Source organism: Tasmannia lanceolata, unplaced genomic scaffold (assembly GCF_043159265.1).
Source record: "Tasmannia lanceolata isolate RefF3 unplaced genomic scaffold, GAP_Taslan_0.1 ptg000018l, whole genome shotgun sequence".
Lineage (NCBI taxonomy): Eukaryota > Viridiplantae > Streptophyta > Magnoliopsida > Canellales > Winteraceae > Tasmannia > Tasmannia lanceolata.
Window position 1 is genome coordinate 16,763,934 of NW_027518695.1, and position 20,950 is coordinate 16,784,883.

General features: G+C 40.1%; 1 protein-coding gene and 1 pseudogene across 1 annotated transcript; both read right to left on the reverse strand.

Moving 5' to 3' along the window:
* Positions 1–2,284: 2,284 nt before the first annotated feature.
* LOC143850103 (formin-like protein 8 pseudogene) lies at positions 2,285–5,932 on the reverse strand (annotated as a pseudogene).
* A 6,527-nt stretch (positions 5,933–12,459) lies between these two features.
* On the reverse strand, positions 12,460–19,366 carry LOC143850977 (uncharacterized). Its single transcript, XM_077360286.1, has 3 exons — positions 18,676–19,366; positions 13,016–13,087; positions 12,460–12,925 (listed from the first exon to the last, which is right to left on the reverse strand). Exons 1-3 carry the CDS (start codon positions 19,273–19,275, stop codon positions 12,923–12,925), a joined length of 675 nt encoding a protein of 224 aa, XP_077216401.1. The 5' UTR covers positions 19,276–19,366; the 3' UTR covers positions 12,460–12,922.
* Positions 19,367–20,950: the final 1,584 nt, after the last annotated feature.

Sequence of the window (20,950 nt, forward strand, 5' to 3'; positions counted from 1 at the left end):
CAATCAGGCCCCTTAATCCCTCCCACGTGAAGTAAGTCAATCCCTCTACAGTCATAGATATACCATAGGTGGCTGTCCCTATTTATTCTCAAAAGAACGTTAGATTTGAGAGATTTTTCTATGGAGGTCAAAAAAAAATTCCTCATACAACATCTTCGGGTTGGAGGTGTGTTAGGTACATTACCAATAGGCCTAAAAGGCTCTAGAGCTGACGTAAAGCATTAGGCAAGGCCCTTTAAACTTGTCCCATTCCAAGCTGAGTCCTACCCAGTCTCATACCTAGGCGGCCTCTCACTGAGGACCGTAACAAGTTGTGTTTGAACAAGAGAGAGGAGATTAAATCATTGGTGTCATGTGATTGGAAAGTAAAGAAAGCCCACTTTTGGACTGATCCCTGGCCTGTCTATGAAAGCTTAATTGATGAGTATATTAAATAATGAAATTATGAAAGGGCGTTTGGGTTGGGAAGAAAATACAACGTCTGCCATATTGTGCATGATGGAATTTAGTTTTCCAAGATCCTGAGATTGGCAAATGGACATTTGGACGAAAACTGAAGAAAAAGAGGTGTATTTGAACAAGAGATAGAAGAGAGGTCAAATTTCCTCATACAACATCTTGGGATTGGAGGTGTATTTGAACTAGAGATGGAAGAGATTAAACCATCGGTGTCATGTGATTGGAAAAGGCAAGAAACCCCACTTTTGTACTGATCCCTGGCGTGTCTATGAAAGCTTAATTGATGAGTATATTAAATAATGAAAGGGCGTTTGGGTTGGGAAGAAAGTACAAAGTTTCCCATACTGTGTATGTTGGGGTTCCATGCAAAAGCAAATAGTCCCACATCAGAAAAGTGGAATGGATGGGAATGGGTTATAAGGGAATGGGTACCCTCCTTCTAACAGCTAGCTTTTAGGGGTGAGTTCTACCCGGTTAGATTCCATGCAAATGGTATCAGAGCTCAGGGCGTGGTAACCCCGGTTTGCCTCCGAAGGCGGGAATGTTCCTCGGGGAAGATCTCGGAAATCCCGGTGTAGTTATCTCGTGATTGAGATTGTTGGGGTTCCACACGTTGCTTTCGTGTGGAGGGGTGGTTAGATTCCCTACAGTGTAGAATAGAATTAGTTTTCCAAGATCCTAGATTGGTAAATGAACATTTGGAAGAAAACTGAAGAAAAAGAGGATGAAATTGTTTAGCTTCCTAACTCCCAAGGTGAATACTCATAACATAAATTTTTCATCCTCGAAATTGCAAGTTTGGATTTCTAGTGTACATATAAATGCTTAAACTGTTAACATTGGTATGATTTGCAGTAACTTTGTGCATCAATCAACTGTCTTGTCTCATTAGTGGCTATCATATATTTTTGAAATGAGGGATAAGCTTAAAATGAATACTAATTCAAGAATTTGCTTCTGAAAATTTCAGCCTCTCCCCATTTTCTAGCATACATCGCATAGCTAAATATTTCCATAGGATGATGCCAGCAAAAAACCAATTGTTGGATGTTTTCCTTTCTTTTGGGTCCAAAGATGAAGTTTCCTTTTTGGATTGGAATTCTAGGATATTGTTCTATGTTGCTAAATAAGGTTATGGCTTTCATTCAAGCAACCTTTCATCATATATTAGCAACCCCCACATAATGGGCCAAACGAATTGGGCACTTCAGGAAAGTTCCATGGGAGCTTTTTGTAAAAAGACCCTTGGTCCCTCTTTCTACGTACTACGAAGTTGAGAGCAACTGAGAGATTGAGAGATTGCTCAAAGAAAGGTTTCCCATAGACCGAGTGGTGTGCAAAGAAAGAGAAGTAGCAAGGGGCGTTTTTGGGCCTTTGCCGTGCTCGAAAAGGCTACGAGGATCGTCGGATTACACACCTTCAAGCACAAGCCATGGTGAAAGGTACATCAAACCCATCTCGTTAAAATTAGTTTTTCTCTGTTTTCATTGCCCAAGATCCAAAGGAATCATTAAGTAATTGTTTAGAATAACACCAATGCTTTGGTGTAAGGCTTATGAGAAGCCTATAAAAGCCGTAATAAATCCACTTGGTAACTCATCTTCTGCAGAAGTTTAAAAAGAGGAAATGCTTATGAGAGAGACATCACCATTGAATGCTAGGAACTGGAAATAGATAGAGAGTCAAAGACAGATCAACAGATTCATCCGGCTACATTGCATCTAAAGTTGCAAGTAATATCATCTATCTTAGTACATATTATTTTGCCTCTCAGAACTAAGAAAAGAATTAGTCAAACCAATAAATAAAGTGTTCACTTGCTAATGGATTCTGTTTCTCACCTCATATATTTATGTACAAAATGCAAAATACTCGACTTCTTTAGAAGCCGTTCTCTGAATCACTAGAAGAAGTATTGGACTTATATAATGTGAAATGTGTGGGCAAGTTTGGAAATCTCACTGGAACTCTTTCTATCGGTCCCGTCGTTGATTGCATCCCAATGCTTGCTGCTGAAGGCTTCTTCCTTTGCTGATTCCTGGCTATGTCTACACAAACCTGATCCACCATGCCCAGAAAATCTTTGACAGTGAGAAAGAGCTGTAGTGGGTTGGCTCCTTTATCTTTAGAAGCCCCTGCCTGATAGTATTCATATGTTCTCTTCACTAGGTCCATCACCCTCATCTCGTCTTCTTTCACCACCTTGAGCTCCTCTTCTGCTGCCTCCAAGAACCCTTTCATCTCCCTCACAAACTCCCGACCTTCGCCCACATCTTGACTTGCTAAGAACTGACGGATTCCGCTGACTCGTCCGGCGAGGATGGAACATGCACCGACAAAATCATCATAGTCAATTGTTGCCGCCTTCTTTACGTTGGAGAATTCGATGCTGAGGCCTATGACCACTGGCAATCCGAGCATTATGTACTCCTCCTCTCTATCTTCTTTTCCAGTAACAGCAATGGAGTTGGATTTGTCATTGCCCCTGCCAAGACTGTAGTTTCGGTTGATCACACAACGTTTGCCTTCCGACCTCACGACTTCTTCAACGACAAAGTGGAGTAGTGTTGTTTTTCCATCGATGCTCTTCACATCAGAGAGCTTACATAGTGTGGAAAGGTTGAATGCTTGTGCATTTCCTCTCATCGTACCTGCATTCATATGGTTGCCGGCTTTGAGGACTGCTTCGAGAAGTTTTAAGAACAACCTGCATATTCTTAGCTCCTTGCAAGCTGATTCAAGAGTTTGCAATGACTGCTTGAGGTGGAGGATCTCAGGGTCATATGTACATTTGAAAAGCATGGTGTTTAGGCGGTTAAATGGGGAGGGAACAGTTCGTAATAGGTGAAAGAGGAAGGATTCGGCATCAGAAAGTTTGGAAGGGTCATCAGAGAATTTGAGGATCATGGTTTCTTCTTCTTGGGTGGGAGCAATTCTGGTAAGCTTTTCTAGGATGTCAGTACTTAGGCCTTGGCCTTTGAGCAGTGCATCAAAGATCTCTTGCCGAGTTATTGCAAGTGATCGCAGCACTATGGCTATATTTTGAGACTTACAGGCGTCGAGGAGGCAGATCTGAGTTGGGGGCAGGTTGGAACCGGAATGACTGGAATTTGATGAGTTCTTGTTGTTTCCATCTGCAGATTTTTTGTTGGCGGCGGCGTAACCAAATAGAGCTTCCATGAGATTGTCGTCAAACCTGTCGAAAAATAAAGAGGAGAATTCAGTAAGAAAAAAAGACATTGCACAAATTGCATGATGGTTTTGCATCACTTTTCTTGAACACCAATAATATGTACTGAATCAGTATCACTCTGATAAAAAGTATTAAATTCATAGCCATAAACACTAATTTTCACATGTAGGCAGTTCTTGCGAGTTGTTTCTCCTCTTACTCCACTTGCATTTTGTGCATAGTCTGTAGAATTAGCAATCTAAAATGGCTGTACTCAGATTGCTGTTTACAGAGAATTGTACCCAAAATGAAATTTACACAAGCAAAGAGAAAATCTGATCTTTGTTCGTGAAATAAAAAAAATGAAGAAAGTAAAGTCAGTGCAGGATGTCTTGTTGCCCCGATGACATTGAAGCCAAGAGTGGATGAAAGAAAATTGGAGGCCATCCCACATCTCCGATAGGTGTATTGGACATGTAAACTGTTGAACCATCAAACTTAAGCATCCTTTTAGTAGAATGAAACTACGATTCTCGTGGGGCCAGAACAAATTGTGATTATCAGACGGTCATGATCAACTGATTGGCGATGGGGCTCCCATGATGTTCAGTCCAGATTCATGATCAAAGCACCAATATCTCTAATACACCTCTTTAGCACAAAAATGATATGCTAAAAGTGAGAAGTGGCTGCTCCATGGATCATCATTCCCCGGAGAAAAAGGACTGTTGACATTCAATGATGGCATATTTTCGTCAGTAGGCGCCCACGAGATGGATGGTGGTCATCTGTGGCAAAACCAGAATCCGGCAACACAAACCCAATCTGTTCCACCCTCTCTAAGAGACTTCACTGAACTACACCCAAGGTACAAAAGATTTTTTTTTTCCTAGCAAAATTAAGTACTGTTTCTGATTTGAGGAAAATTAGAGTGTAATGAAATAAAACATATGATGAAGACAATTACTGGAATGAGCCGTCGTTGATCTTGTCCCAAACCATGGAATGTTCTGCGTGAGCTGTCACCTTATCCCAGTGCAATGGTTTTAGCTTTGTCTGAGCCACCTCTGTCGATCTCTCCTCTGATGAAGTCTCTGATATCTCACTGGTACTTGATTTTCGTTTCAATGCTGATGAAAGTATGATTGGTGGCTTTAATGATGAAGAAGACCCACCAGCCCGACGTGGAAGAGGTGGTGGCACTGGAATTGTATTTGTCATGACTGTTGGACGACATGGAGGTAGGGGCCGTTGCGACATAGGTTCTACTTTAAGAGGTCGTGGCGGTGGATTATGAACTTTCGTGATAATCGCATCAATTGGATTAGTACTGGAGAGAGTGTGATTTGGACCTTGTAAATCTGGCTGAATATGAGGTGGCGATGAATTGAAAGACTTCAAATAAAGCAATGGAATTTCCTGAATTTGGTTGGATTTCGAATATGGAACTCCCTTCCTTTCCGCTCCTTCTTCCTGAATTCGATTGGATTTCGAACGTGGAACTCCCTTTCTTCCCGCTCGTTCTTCCTCATTTCGATTGGATTTCAAATGTGGAACTCCCTTTCGTCCCTTTCGTTCTTCATCAATTCTATTGGATTTCAAATGTGGAACTCCCTTTCGTCTCGCTCGTTCTCCCTCAATTCGATTGGATTGATTAGATTTCCAATGTGGACCCGCTCGTTCTCCCGCACTTCGACTGGATTTCGAATGTGGAACGCCCTTCCTACCCGCTTTTTCCTCTACATTTGGTCTATCCAAGAACTTACAAAAACCACTCATTTGATTGCCATCTTCAAGCTTCTGCCAATACAGCACATCATGGCCATTCTCATTGACAATTACCCCTTTGAGGTTTCCATCAAATGGAGAAGTATGTGCATCGTCACGAGGTAAAGTTCTATTAGTCTTTGCAAGTTGGCGGCGACGGCATGCGATTTTGTACCTCTTGAGTAAGAAGAACAAGAGACCGCAGATAACGAATGTGATAGCGGCGGTGGCAGCGATGGCCTTGGTGACATTACTTCTTGAGGACTTTTTCGAAGGCGGCAATGTTACTGGAATTTGCGTTGAAGCGTTTGTAGTAGCCTTTTCAGGTAAGTTGGAAAAAGAGGGATGAGGGGATGTGGAGAATGCTGAAGAAGAGCCTGAAGGATAGATTTTTTGGAGAGAATTGGATTGAAGAAGGTTTCTCCGATGAAAAGAAAATGGTGAGAAAGAATAAGAAGAAGCAACAGTAAAGGAGGAGAAGAAGAAGAGCAAGATGATAGAAAGAAGAAGGCATGGCTGATACAAAAGAGCCATGAAAGGGTGGAGAATTATGGGATTGTTTGGCAAAGAGGAGAGAGGAGACTCCTTTGTTGTTGCTGTTGTAGATGTTTGTTTTGGAGAAGGGATGTTCTTTTTCTAGTTTTCTTTTGTTTTCTTTCTGGTTTTTGAATTATAGTTGGTGACAGTTTCAAGAAAGAATTCTTGTCGCTGGTGGGCTTTCTTTATCAAAATGGGTTTTGCACTTTTGCTATTTGAAATGACCAAAATGCTCTCAGAGATGTTGGGATGTTAGTTTTTCTTGAGAGGAAAAGGAGGGGGCGTTTTTAGTAAATTTGCTCTTTTAACAATAAAGATTTTTTTCTCTTCTTTCTGCTTTTGAATTATAGTTGGTCACAGTTTCAAAGAAGTTATTGTTGTAGCTGGTGGGCTTTCTTTATCAAAATGGGTTCTGCTATTTGAAATGAACAAAATGCCCTCTGAGATGTTGGAAATTAATTTTTCTTGAGAGGTAAAGGAGGGAGTGGTTTTAGTAAATTTGGGCTTTTAATAATAAAGAAACATGTGGGTATGTGTTTTGCTCCGTCCTTTGTATCTCTTCTTCCTTTTATTTCTTTGTTTTTGTGGGGAGATGTTGTCTTAAATCCTTGTATTGATATTGGATTAGCTGTTTATTGCTTGTGAGGGACAATGATAGCTACTGAGAAAAGTATAAAAATTAGAGAAAAGAGTGGTAATATCAAAAGAAAGTAATATAGATGTACGGAAATACGATACGAATTACGAAAGCAAAGGCCAATGCCGGCCGAAGTCTCTCTAAAGAGAATCTGACCATTGGCCGAGCAGTGCCATTCTCTTAATCGTATTGTTTTGTTAGAACAGCTTTTGAAAAAAATTCAAAAAAAAAAAAAAACAACTGTTTTTTTCTAGCGTATATGACTCTATTCTTGTTATGTAACTGATGGGGTATAAAAACAGCAGCCTATTAGCTGTCGACACGTGGCCCGAGGATGGCCCACCGCAGACCCCGCGTCAGCAGGAGTAGTTTGGTAATTACCGCAGAGTAGGTGAATTCGAACTTATAGCTGGCCGACACCTGTCCTGGGACAATAACTCCCCAACTACCTCAGGTTTCCTTCTATAAAAGGGCTTCCAAAGCTCATAAACAAGGTTAATAACTTCTCACCCTCCACTCTAAAACTAGCTCTGCACTCCTGCTCATACTGACTTGAGTGTCGAAGGGCCTGTCCGGAGCAACACTCCGGGTTGGTCTTCTGACCTCGTTTGCTCCTTGTGCAGGACTCAATTCCTCAGCCCCTTCACTTCTGTTCCTCAAGATTTAACTCATAAAACTCATCCACTTCGGCTCCTCGGGTCCTCCAGCTCGGCTCTTACGTCACTGCCGTATCTGTTACTGATTTTAGGCCTAACAGTAACAAAGAAAAAAATGTGAGCTAGCAAGAAAATAATTCATGCAAAAAATGGCTATTGATATCCACACCACCATGTTTTGATAATGGGGTGAACTCCCCTTGCGCTATACTTTTTAATTGGCTGCTTAGAGTTTTGTGGGAATTGTAATAGTGTTTGAAAACCCGTTAAACAATGTAAGTTCGCCTCATTATCAAAACATGGTTGTGCAGATATCCGTAGCAAAAAAGATGTACAAATATGTGCTTTTAAAAAATGGAGAGCTTAAATTTATGAGTTCACTAAGCAAACAAATATTGTTAAGATGTAATCTTAATGATCAAACTTGCGATCCAATCCGCACAGTGCAATATGATCAATGTGATCCTGGTCACATGCCACATGAACTCCCTACATGTAAGATCAACACTAAATAAATTTATCGTTTAGCTTCTCTTGTGAGCTCTTAGATAGATCAAGGTTCTTGGGTCATCCAATCATGGTGGAACCCGTAAACTTTTTTCCCCTCTTCTCCAAGACACAGGGCGTGTCTCTGGATTGTGTTTTAATGAAAACCCGATTTTATTTTCTTAGCATAACCCTCTTTGTTGGGGTTTAGCCTCTAGCTCATTGGTAAAAGGCTTTGTTCCTCAACGAAGAGGTCGGAGGTTCGATCCCAGCTTACCTACCAAAAAAAGACACTCTTTATCACTTGTTGTATACACTACGAATCCCTTAATGGACGACCCTATCATTCATGATCGAAACTCCAAAATTCCAGAATCTCGTGGGCCTTATTCCTTTTAGATTTTGCGAATTGATTTTGAGTCCAAAACTGACTACTGGACTCAAAATTAAACACAAATTTGACTCCAATAATCAGTTTTCGATTTTCAAAATCGATTTTGAAAATCGAAAACTAACAGGGCCTCAAACAAGACTAGTCGGCAAATCATTGGCTTGCAAATGAATGGTTTGAAACATAGGTAGCTAATAGTTCAAATTTGATGCAGTTGATTAGACAAGTTTGGATTCAGGTAAAACTATTTAGAATGAAATAGAATTTTGTGGAAATCATGTTACATCATTTGGATTGTTTGATTTCCATGGAAATCTATTTCACCAAGGGGCTCTGCCTCCTTTGCCTAACATCTTCGACTCTGTTCTTATTGTTCATCTTTGCCCCATTTTATTCACTTCGACTCTAGCTGAGCCAAGGAGGTCGCCGATGCTATCAGGAATGATAAACATAAATAATAAACTGAAGGGCTTGCAAAGTGCATTTATTATTCCTTTAGGGCCCGTTTGGATACCCCTTGGATTTGGATTTGGAGGTGGATTTGGATTTCCAAAATCCATGGATTTGAAATCAAGAATTTTAAAATTCACAAATTTATAAATAATGCCGTTTGGATGACCACGTATAGATTTAGATTTCAAATCTAAATTAATTTTTTTTTTTTTGGATGCACTTTGGATTTGAATTCGAAATCTAACAAAATCAAAAAGCCCTAAAATACTTGATATAGGGGCATTTCAGTCATTTTCCATGATCTAGGAGTATTCTAGTCATTTTATCCTGAATGGGGGTATTTTGATCATTTTTTATGTCATAAGGGTGTTTTAGTCATTTTCCATAACCCAGGGTATTTGGTCATTTTCACCCGGTATAGGTGTATTCCGGTCATTTTGCATGACCCGGGGGTATTTTAGTCATTTTACCTAATATGGCGTATTTTTATCTCATAGGTATTTTTAGTCATTTTTCATGAGTCATAGGCCATTTTTACTTGATATAGGGGTATTTCGATAATTTTTCATGATCTTAGGGTATTTTAGTCATTTTACCCTATATGAGGTTATTTTGATCATTTTTATGTCATAAGGGTATTTTAGTCATTTTAAACGACTCGGGGGTATATTGTCATTTTTACCTAATATAGGGGTATTTCTAGTCATTTTTACCTAATATGACATATTTTTATCATTTTTATCTCATGATGGTATTTTTTGTCATTTTTATGAGCCATTGGTCATTTTTACTTGATCAAGGGGTATTTTAGTAATTTTTCATGATATTGGGGTATTCTAGTCATTTTACCCTGTATGAGGTTATTTTGATCATTTTTATGTCATAAGGGTATTTTAGTCATTTTGCACGACTCGGGTGTATTGTCATTTTTACCTGGTATAGGGGTATTTCGGTCATTTTGCCCGACTCGAGAGTTTTCTAGTCATTTTACCTAATACGATGTATTTTGATCAGCTTTTAATGTCATGTGGGTACTCAAGTCATTTAACACTTTTTGGTATATTTTGATCATTTTAACCCTTACGGTTCATATTTAGATTTATAAATAACCTCTCGCAGAAAGGATTCATAAATCCAAAAAATTACACTAACATGAAGAATTTGTAAATCTTGTGGATTTCACTCAAATCCAAATCCAGACGTCATAAAGGCTTGCCAAACGCCGAATTTAGATTTAAAAATCCAAATTCACCTCCGAATCCAAATCCAAGGGGTATCCAAACGGGCCCTTAATTCTGTCTTTGTCTGCCCCATTTTTATAGTTGTAAATGCTCTTTTTTGGGATGAACCAATGGGGCGCCCTTCATTTTATCAATCCTCTAGAAAATCTACGGTTCTGTGCTCAATTTTGGTGTCCAACTTTGAATGATTTTTCTAAATACAATTGAAGATGGTGCAAGAGTATACCAAACTAGCAAATAAAAGTGAACCAAAGAAGCTCATCTGTAACAAATCGGGTTTGTATAGAAGTTGCAAACCTTAATGCTCCCTATATGTCCAAAAGATAAAAGCAAATCAAATTAGAAACAAACTAATAAAGTGGTGAGCACCAAGAAACAAAACAATTCCAACCATTTGTTTAATGGCTTTTTTTGCATTGAATATAGAACATTGCATATTATAATAGTAAAGATAATATTTTTCTAATCAACTATGATTAGGTTCCATGTGTTTCTTGATTAGACAACAAGGACTGTATTGGGAATTCTTTGATCCTCTTTCTCCTCCGAGGAAGAAGCAAAACATAATCAACTTGAATTCGAGACAGCTATTCGTTGTTTTGTTTAATATTATTTCACTCTATAATTATTTTTTAATTATTAAAACTAAGGGAAGTGACGATCTATCCACCCCATTTTTTTTACTTGGACAGCCACCTCTAGTGTATCTATGACTGCAGATGGCCTGCTTTACCACACGTGGGAAGGATTCAACGGGCCCGATTGCCCGTGGATGTGGCTATCCCATGTTAAAAAAGGGGCCAATTTATCATTGCCCAAAATTAATTCACTTCAACTTAAGAACACATTATTCTGAGAGAGAGAGAGAGAGAGAGAGAGAGAGAAGAGAAAGAGATTCTAACAAACTCAATGCACTCCCAACTCATAATCCCCCATGAAAAACATGCAAACTCTCCCCAAAAGAAAACCCAGAAATGATGTAAGAAAAATCATGGCTGCCATCAAAACACTATCCAACCAAGTCAGAGAGAGAGAGAGAGAGAGAGGAAATAAAACTCCATTGAAGGAAAATAAAAAACTAAAACAGAACAGCATCATACTATATTCACATCCTTGTTTTACATGAAAAAAGCCTAACATGACTTGGGTCTCCCAGAAATCCATTGATAATCCTTGTGATGTTGCCTGCAACGAAAGGAACCAGGGTGACGAGTAGGAGAGCATATGCACTGCTTTGACACATCACTGGTTGCACCCACTGCCACTGTAGGTGGCACCCGTGGGCTCACATCATCAACCAAAGCCACCTGTACCTGCAAACCAGACCATGAATATTGACCCACAAGGCTAAGCAGAGGGAGACCCGGATGGCACATCTTTTCTTCTCTCTGGCTATTTTTTTTTCACTTTGAAGGCTTTCTTTCTCTGGGTTTTGGCAAAGAGATTGATTCTCTTTCTGGGTTTTCTCTCTCCTATTATTTTTTTTAGTGATTCTCTTTGAGAGCTTTATGGGTGAGGAAAGGAGGAGAAGTTGCGTTGCTTGTGGGTGAAGAAATGCTTTCTTGATTCTTAGAAAAAGGATTGTCTTTTACTTGGATGATTTCGGCTTAAGCCTATCTAAGAAAGGGAATTTGTTACACTTGTCAATGAGAGGAATTGCCAGGATAAGGAAAGGAACCTTTAATAGGCTGGCCAAACGCTTGAACCTACATGTGCATTTTGGCTTGCCAAAAAAGTGGCTAAAAAAATACAGCTGATGGTATTGGGTTTTTTTCCTTTTGCTTTTTTTCTACTTGTTTCTATGTTGAAGATTTTGAGCTCGTTAGAGATGCCTACTTTTGGGTCTCATGGCTTTCCTGGCTAACAAAAAAAAATTGTCCCTCTACAACAGCTTTAGTCTTAAGTCTTATTCTGGAGGTGTGATGGGTGATGTTAGACACACCTGGGCTGTTTTAGGTGCAACGCCAACCCTAACCCCACACTGAAGTAGCATTACCTCAACCCTAATCTGACCTAACCCAAGCCTCAGGTTGAGGAAGATTAACTCTAACTCAACCCCCCTCTAAATCTCTCAACTCTAATCCAACTTTCCAAATTAGGTCGGGTTAGGTTTGGACTGGCCCAAACCAACAAATAGAAAAACATACAAAAAATTGTATATTGGCTCAAGCCGTGTTCCAATAAAATCATGATAAAATTAGGACGGAGTGATCAGGGTCGGGTAAGGTTGGGTTGCCCAAAGCCTCAATCCTAACCCAACCCAAAAGTAAATCAGGTTGGATTTTTTCCAGCATTAACCAAACCAACCTGAGGAAAGGCCAACCCAACTCGAGCAAAAATAGGGTTAAACTCATCGGGTTTGGGTTGAGAACGACCCAAGTTGCACCCCTATGTTTTCAACATCATCCTTGAGCGATGAGAATTAGCCTTGGGATGTTATGTTTAGGCTTCAATACTATTCATGGTACAACTGTTATGAAAGCCAGAATGAGGATGCATGGTTTCTGACTGTAGTTGTGTTCCCGTTGAACCATTGTCTGAACTTCGAAGAAAAGAATATACTAATAACAATGTGAAAAAATGTGTCCAGAAGAGAAATTAGGCCAGCTAATGGGGACCAGCTGGACATGATATATGCAACCATTGTTTAAAAACAAGTCTCTTAAAAATATAAAAAGATGCTTTAATTTGAGTTCAAAACACCACAGTTGATTGAGAGATGATATAGCAAGCCAAATTCAACGTTCTCCAATTCAAATGACAACAGCTGTTTTGGATGCTGGTAGGCCTTCTTGTACTGAACCAACCCATTGCTCTTGCAGATCTCCCCATCGAAAGGGGCGTGGCTCTGCATTAATCAGCACTAAAAGGAAAAACTACACCATCACACCTTAATTTGCTAGATTAATTGAGTATTATCACTATCCATCTCATGATAAAATTTGAAATACTACAATGTTTATCAATAAGCTCATTAAGCACGATATTATGTTACAAAGGCGGCCCATGATACAAACTTCATTCCACAGATACATTAGAAGGCAGGGGTAGATGAACTTTTGGCATTGGAGGACGCCGCACCACCACATTATCGGCCAAGTTCTACGGCATGGAAGATCTTTGTCACTGAATGTAGGAAGAGAGAGTTAATGGATTAGAAAAGAGCAAACAATGAAGACAACTAGACAGTCCACAAGAAAAACTTGAATCACGAACCTCAGGATAGCAATCTTGTCGAATTATGGTCTGATTGGCAGTGTTTACATATACCTCACAAGACATTCTTGCCTGATTACAGAAAGAAAGTATGAGGACCAACTTTGTAAGACCCACACGAGTAACTATAAGATCATATAGAGCAGGCATGAAAGAACAGACATCACATATAATGAAGGGTTGAGAGTTACAGCACGATCTACCCATGCTCTATGGAATCTTCTATAAAACAGCCAAGTTTGAATAGGATAGAAAAGGAACTGCAAGGATGGGGATAATCAACATAAATCATCATTGTAGATTGAAAGTGGGAATTTGAAAAGGACCTTAGAAGGTAAGCAAAATATTGCACAAGTCACTTTTATTGCAACAAACATAGATACAACAGAAATGAAATGGGACGAGATGTCCCTGTTACAACAATCACGCCTATATCCTAGCACACGTTAATCCCTCAATAGTAATCCAAAGAGACGAGCATAAGCTCTTTTAACTGGGAGATAGAAGCAGTAGCTTTGTCCTGGGATACGCTGGAGTCAAATTACAGCAGGAGTGTGGGCGCGATAGGGGGTTCTAGATTGGGGCTTCTAATGGGTTTTATCGGTCCAATATATCTACAAGCTTCTCTTGCCGATGTCACTGGTCTCGTCAGTTAACAGAGTTTGGGGGATTCTTGCTCCTAGAGTATGCTTTTTTGGTACACCATAGTTCTTAATAAGATCTTGACGATGTACCATTTGCAAAGCCCCTATCCCTTTAGGTGGGAGAATATGTTGACCATATATTCGTAGGCGAGTATTCTAAGTTGCTTCGGCATTTACTAGGTGTCACCAAATCACTTTACCGAACTTTTTGAAGCCCGGAAGTTCTCTCCATGGTTTGAAAGGGGAATTATCTTATGGAGCTTGGTCCTGTTGGCTACTATTTGGGCTATCTAGAAAGAAAGAAATAGACGTATCTTCAAGGGCATAACGAGCCTCACATTAATTTCCATCGGGTGGTGTTGTCGATGTTGGCGAAATGGGCTGTGGCTCTCCACCGATTTAGGAATGTCTCAGAAACCGCTTTAAGATGTTGGGTAGAGACTTGCTCTAGTAGGGAGGAGTCTAACACTCTTAACTCCCATAACCCGCATCGGTCTCCTCTCCCTACCGGGATATTAAAGCTGAATTTCAATGGATCTAGCATAGGAAATATGGGCCAGTATGCGTGGGAGGCCTTAGAGATGACTTTGGTTTTATGGTTTGGGTCTTCCCTGGACCAATTGGCATCAAATACTCAAGTGAGTTGGAAGTGCTTGCTTATCCCTCACGGGATCTGACAAGTTGGTAGTCAAGACTCAAGACGTCGACAACTTAATTGTGGAAGGCGACTCTCTAAATGTGATTAGATGGTTGAATCAGTGTAGTAAAATCAGAGAAGTATTCACTTTTGGGTAGACCTCGGCTCTTAATAAGGTCTTGATGGTGGACCATCTATGAAGATGAAAAATCATCATTATCCATCATTGCGCCCTACGCCTTAGGGTAGTCAAGACTCAAGACATCGACAGCTTAATTGTGGAAGGCGATTCTCTAAATGCGATTAGATGGTTATATCAGAGAAGTATCCATTTTTGGGTACAACACGGTCCTTAAAAAGGTCTTGACGGTGGACCATCTATAAAGACGAAAAATCATCATTATCGATCACTGTGCCCTACACCTTCAGGTGGGAGAATCTGTCAACCATATATTCATGCATTGCAGAGGGGACAAAGTGATTCAAGCGAGTATTTTAACCTGCCTCGGTATTTATTGGGTGTTCCCTAATCACTTTGCCAAACGCTTTGAAGACTGGAACTTTTCCCCGTGGCCTGAAAGGGAATGATCTTATGAAGTTTAGTCCGTTGGCCACTATTTAGGCTATCTAGAAAGAAAGAAAGAAAGAAACATATCTTCAAGGGAATAACCAGAGAGCCTCACATTAATTTCCATCAGGTGGTAATGTTATCGATGGTGGGAAAATGGACTGCGGTTCTCCCCCGGTTTAGTGGAGTCTTGGAAACCACTTTAAGACATTGGATCGAGATATGCGCCAGTTGGGAGGAGTCTCAACGCCCCCCTCCTCCTCCCCTAATCCGCATTGGTCTACTCCCCTTATCAGAATATTAAAGTTGAATTTCAATGGATCTAGCATGGGAAATCCGAGCACAGTAGGGGTGAGCGGCCTCGTAGGATCTGGCAAATGGACCAAATGGCATAAAAGAGAGAATTGAGGCAGAAGTATTCACTATCCTCATAGGATCTGGCAAGTTGGTAGTCAAGACTCAAGACATTGACAATTTAATTGTGGAAGGTAACTCTCTAAATGTGATTAGATAGTTGAATCCCTTAGAGATGAGCTGACACTCAATTGGTCTTTTTCATGAAAAGCGGACATGAGATAACAAATCAAGTGCTTCACTAAGATATCAACGAGATTTTGGATCTCTTTGAAGGTCATCATGTGAAGTTCCGGCATGTCTGGCGGTCAGCAAATAATGATGCTAATAGGTTGGCTCGGTCCGAGGTGTATAGGACCCGTATAGAGTTGTTTGACTTTCTCCACCCATGACGAGATTTTTCTTTTGTTCTTTTTGCAACTGGTATGGATTGTCCTTGGGGTTTCCCCCTTCTCTTTTCATTAATAATAATAATCTTGCCTACTCTCTTTCTCTCTCTCAAAAAAAAAGTCCAAACTCTGGAGATGCACAGCTAAGACCAAACTCTACAATGGAAACGAATCACCAATTACTAGATCTTCTATATCCACTCCTTTCTTTGCTAGTTGGTCTGTCATTTCATTTGCAGATTTGAAGTTGTGTTGCATCAACAGATTAATCATGATGCAAAGATCTAGAATCTTCACAATAGTCCTACCTATTTGCCATAGCCCCGTCGAATTTTTGTTCGCCCACGGTATCACATTTGATGAATCATCTTCTATAAGAAGCTGCCTACTTAATGATGATGAGGAAATCTTTAAGCCACAATGTCTTTTTCTTCGTAAGAGTCACATTCATTAGCTGACCCGATGGAAGCCTTTAACGCTTGACTGGGTTCGGCTCAACTCGGCCTCCCTTCGGAGCTTCCAACAAAATTGACTTTTATCCAACCCCAAGGGAGGGGCTACCATTTGGGTTTGGCAATAGCTTTAGATCCTTTTTACCAAACAATATTACTCCAATACCAAGGTATATCCTGAGTTGAGTGATGGCATTTTCTTGCAACTTTTGCTCAAATGATGATATTTATCAATTTTTATTTCCGTTATCATTTTATCAATATCCCCAACATAGAGGGCGAGCCTTGGCGCAACGGTAAGGTTGCTCCATTGTGACCTGGCCCTCTTCATACCCCGCAATAGCGGAAGCCTCGTGCACTGGGCCACCCCTTTTTTTATGTATGTAACTTATTACTCTACATGAGCCCAATTGATTTTCGGCCATAGGGTCCTCCATCTTATCCCAATAAATAGATTAGTGAATAGTGATTAGTATGCATGGGAGGCTATTACTTTTTTGGCCATTAGGCCCTCTATGTAGGCCCCACTAGTATATAACTAATTACTATACATGTGAGTCTCATTAGGCCATCTATGTAGGCCCCACTATTAGTTTTTCAATTTTTACGTCACAATCATCCAAATAGTAGAAATACTTTTCTAGGAAAAGGTTTTCCTTTCCATATTTATTGAACCAAACAATCAATATAGTTTTCAAATAACAGAAAGCCTACAACTTTCCGAGGGAAGCCCTTTCTATATGGAAAGACTCTTTCCTTCCAACCAAACACGCCCTCAAAGAAAAGGTTGTCAATTTCACCATATTTAAGGTTTCTCCCAAGTCTAATGTCTCATGCCATTGTCCTATACTCCAATAGCTCGTTCTCTCAATGTAGTCAAAGACTCTCACCCCTCTATTGGTAGCTGAAATCCAGAAGCGGGTAGCGTAAAGGTGACTCACTAATCATAAATCCTCCCGAGACCTTACCACCCCCCCACCCACACACACACGCCCTCTCCCTACCCAATACCTAACTCTAGGGAGCTGAACCACATTTAGACCGCCCTGTACCCGAACCTTTGCCTATTTTGGAGGGTTCCTACACTCCCAATCCCCCCAAACTTAGTCATGTTTTTTCCCAATGATTTTTTCATAAGCATCTTTTCATCACCATATCTCCATAGCTACTTTCCTATGAATGCTTTGTTTCTCAATATTAACTTTCTAATACCAAGGTCACCATGCTTCTTTGATTTACATACTTTTTTCCATTTCGTAAAATGCGTGATTCATTTGTTTGATTATCCTCTTTCCCAAAGTAACCTTTCCATTCCACTTGCAACCTTTGTGGGCATCATGAAAAGAGACATAAAGTACACCAGTATATTAGTCAAAGCTGCTTTAATTTCTTTCATAAGTATAGTTCTTCTACCGAAAGAGATGTAATTTCTTCTCCAAGAAACTAGTCTCCCTCCATTCTGTTAATGACCGGGACCCAAAGAGAGTGTTTTGGTATCCCAAAGCCTAGTGGAGCTCCAAGATAGATAAGAGGCAACTTTTCGTTTCTACATCCCATGATACTAGCCAGCGATTGGACTTCCTGATGCACATTGATTCTTATTAGCAAACCTTTTCAAAATTTAATTTCCAATCTCAAAATTATCTCAAACCACATTTTTTCTAAGTATTCTTTTTGAGGTTTTTTTACTTCCACTTCCACCTTGTTTAAGAAGATAAATTTGTGATAGGAATCCAAGACAGTCCTTGAAAGTGGACCAAAGAATACCCAACCCTGAAGCCCCAATTCTCATTTGGCATGAGACTGATGGAGAAGAGCCTATGTGGGTGTATCCTAGCCATAGGGAGGAGGCATTTGCCTTTCTTTTATTATGAAGAGTAGCTAAGTCTTTTATTATTAAGTCATTTAAGTCAAATGACACACATATGTTTTATAATACACTTAAGTTATTGAGTAATACAAGAAGACGCACATGTTTTAAAAGTCACTTAACCTATTCAGTCACCAAGGGAGTGCACTTTGCCTTTAAAATTTTCCAGGGTTATAGAGGGTTGCGTAGGTATAGAGTCCAATGTAGAGGCTTGATTAAGTCCAATGGATAAACCATAAGGACATGTGGCATGCTAGGATAGTTGGGTCTTTTCAGAAATAGAGTAGAAGTTGAGTCCTTATATGAGTATGATTGGATTTTCGTGGGCATCTTGACCATTGAGCATACTTGATAAATTAGAATAAAACCCAATGCTTGCAGCTGCTTGCTCTCTAGAGATGTGATGATTCAAGCTAGGTGATATAACTAGAACACGAGGGTAACAGCTACCTTCCCTAACCATTTAATCTGCTGACAATCCTAACCCCAGTCCTTTTATGCTAACACTCTTGATCTATCCCAGATTCAAGAATTGCAATAAACCCCTAGTTCAAGTTGGTCACTCAATTTAAATCCAATTTATTTTGCATGCTTACACAGACATAAAACAAGAAAAATGAAATGAATGATGCAATCATCATAAAGAACCAGAAGAACAAGAAACATAACTAATAACAAAATAATCTAATAATCTAATAAAAATTCAAGAAGATAAAACAAAATTAATCTAATAAAGAACCACTGACCTTGAGCGGAACATCTAAAAAAAGAAGACCCAAATTTCCCTTAAACTGAGTGACCGTATCAAAAGGAATAGAACCCTTAGCCAAATCATCAAGCAAGTAGAAAACATCATGTAAGATCTCAATCCCATCAAGATGTAGAGTGGCATTGACATAAGAAAAACCCCTAGCCCTCACATGACCCCCCTCAGATATTACAAACCCCAACTCCCTCCCTCGATACCCAATCGAGACCACAATCGAATTATAATCCATAGAGAAGAAATCTTTGTTACGAACTTTGAGGGTGAGATCTAATGAGACGTTTAGGGTTATGATTGGGAAGAGAGAGGAAGAGGATTTTTTGGTGGAAAGGGAGAGATGATCGAGGCGGAGACGGACGACCGTTAGATCTGGATGAGAGGGGAATAGGAAGAAGATGGCTAGTGCTGAAAAGAGAGCTATGGGGATGAAGGAGAGGACGCAGCGGCGGAGTTGGTGGGTCCTACGAGAATGGTGGTAAGGGGGAAGGAGGAGAACGTAGTTATTGTTGTTTGAGAAGCGATCGTCTGTGATTTCGTAATAAGGTGGTGGTGGTGGTGGTTCTTCTTCTTTTCTTCCCATCTTGGCTGGGAACTTGGGACTTTGGGAGTAGGAAGGGCGGTAGGTCCTTGGCCCTAAGAGGACTGGTTCTTCTCAGTGAATTCTTTTATTTTTCTAATTGAAAACTGATACTGGCACTACCATGTTTTAATAATTGCACAGACTCATCTTCCCTTCAGTGTTTTTAAATAGCTGTCAAAGTTTATTACAGTTCCCAAAAAGCTCTAAGAAGTAAAACAGACAAGACATACTAAATTTCTATAATTATTAATTTATAGTAATGCCAGTATCAATGGCCATATTTGTGGTAGTCTTTGCAAAGTCTTTAACTTTGCTTTAGTTTGGTTGCTTGGAGTGGTTTTGAGAGTAGTGGAATAGGAAGTCGAAGGGAAGAGACAAGCAAGCATTTTGATTTGTCTAGAATTATCTCAGAAAATTGTGTAATAGTGTTTGGTTGCGCGGCATATGCTAAGAGAATAGGAGAAAAAGTAAGGATTGTCATTACCAATATAAGGAGAGAGGAGAGAAAGAGAGGGAAGAGAGAGAGCATCGTTCCCTAGAAAATTAAACTATGATTCTTTTCTTTTGGAAGAATGGGACAAGAAATAAACAAGCAATTATTACACGAGAGAAATCCAAAGGGACTCAAATGCATTTTGGCAACCAAACGTGGAATGGCTTGCCAAATCCAAACCAAATTCCAACTGCCGAGCTTTTGTGCAACCAAACGATTGGCAAAAGATAAAAAAAAGGAGTACACCTTGACAATTTGGAAGGGAAAGTGTATAGAAGCCCCTTTTGATTACTTGGGGCACCCGGCAGCAGTCTACATGGCAATCAACCCCATTGAATCCTTCTGACGTGAAGTACATCAGCCCCTCTGCAGTCATTTATACACTGCTGCTAGGTGTTCTAAGTATTCAAAAGGGGCAGATATATCACTTCCCTTTGGAATAGGTAACCCATTGTAATCCAAAATCTTCAAAAGGGACCCAACGAGATGATCCAAATAGTCCATTGGATCGACCACACAGTAACTAGGTCGTGCCTCAAAAAACATTTCCACGGGATGATCCTAGTCCTCCTGTCTATAGAGCTACTGCATTTGCAACTGCATATTATGGAAACCTCTATAAACCAAAGGGTTGGAATCATCCTATGGAAGTGATTTTTGGGAACAACCTATTTACATTATAGCGTATCAAATGGACAGTTTGGATCATCCTATAGTCCTATATGCCTGCCTACTTCAAATTAGCCCCACTGTGACGAGTACACGAACGAGCCAACATGACAGGAGGAGCCCACGCGTACACCGGACCATCGTACGCCGGACCATCACCCCAATCACAGAAGATATCCTGATAGCCACTCGGACTCTGCATCGAGCCCCAGCTTATCAGAATTTCGGCTGTATGACGGAGCAAGACTCCAAAAATAGAAGAAAATAAAAGAGAGAGACTATAGACTCGGCAAGTTCATGAGGGAGAACAATCTGATCCAACTGATGACAAGAGATTTGAATGAATCGTGATTAAGACCTAGTGGATGGTTGACACCCCAAGCCTCGCAGGGGATGGTTTAGGAAAGAAATTATATGCCCAAAATTTCCATAGGGCAATCCTAACCCTCCAATCTATAATGTTCAGAACCTCTATAGATTGGAGGGTTAGGATCATCCTATGAAAATGTTTTG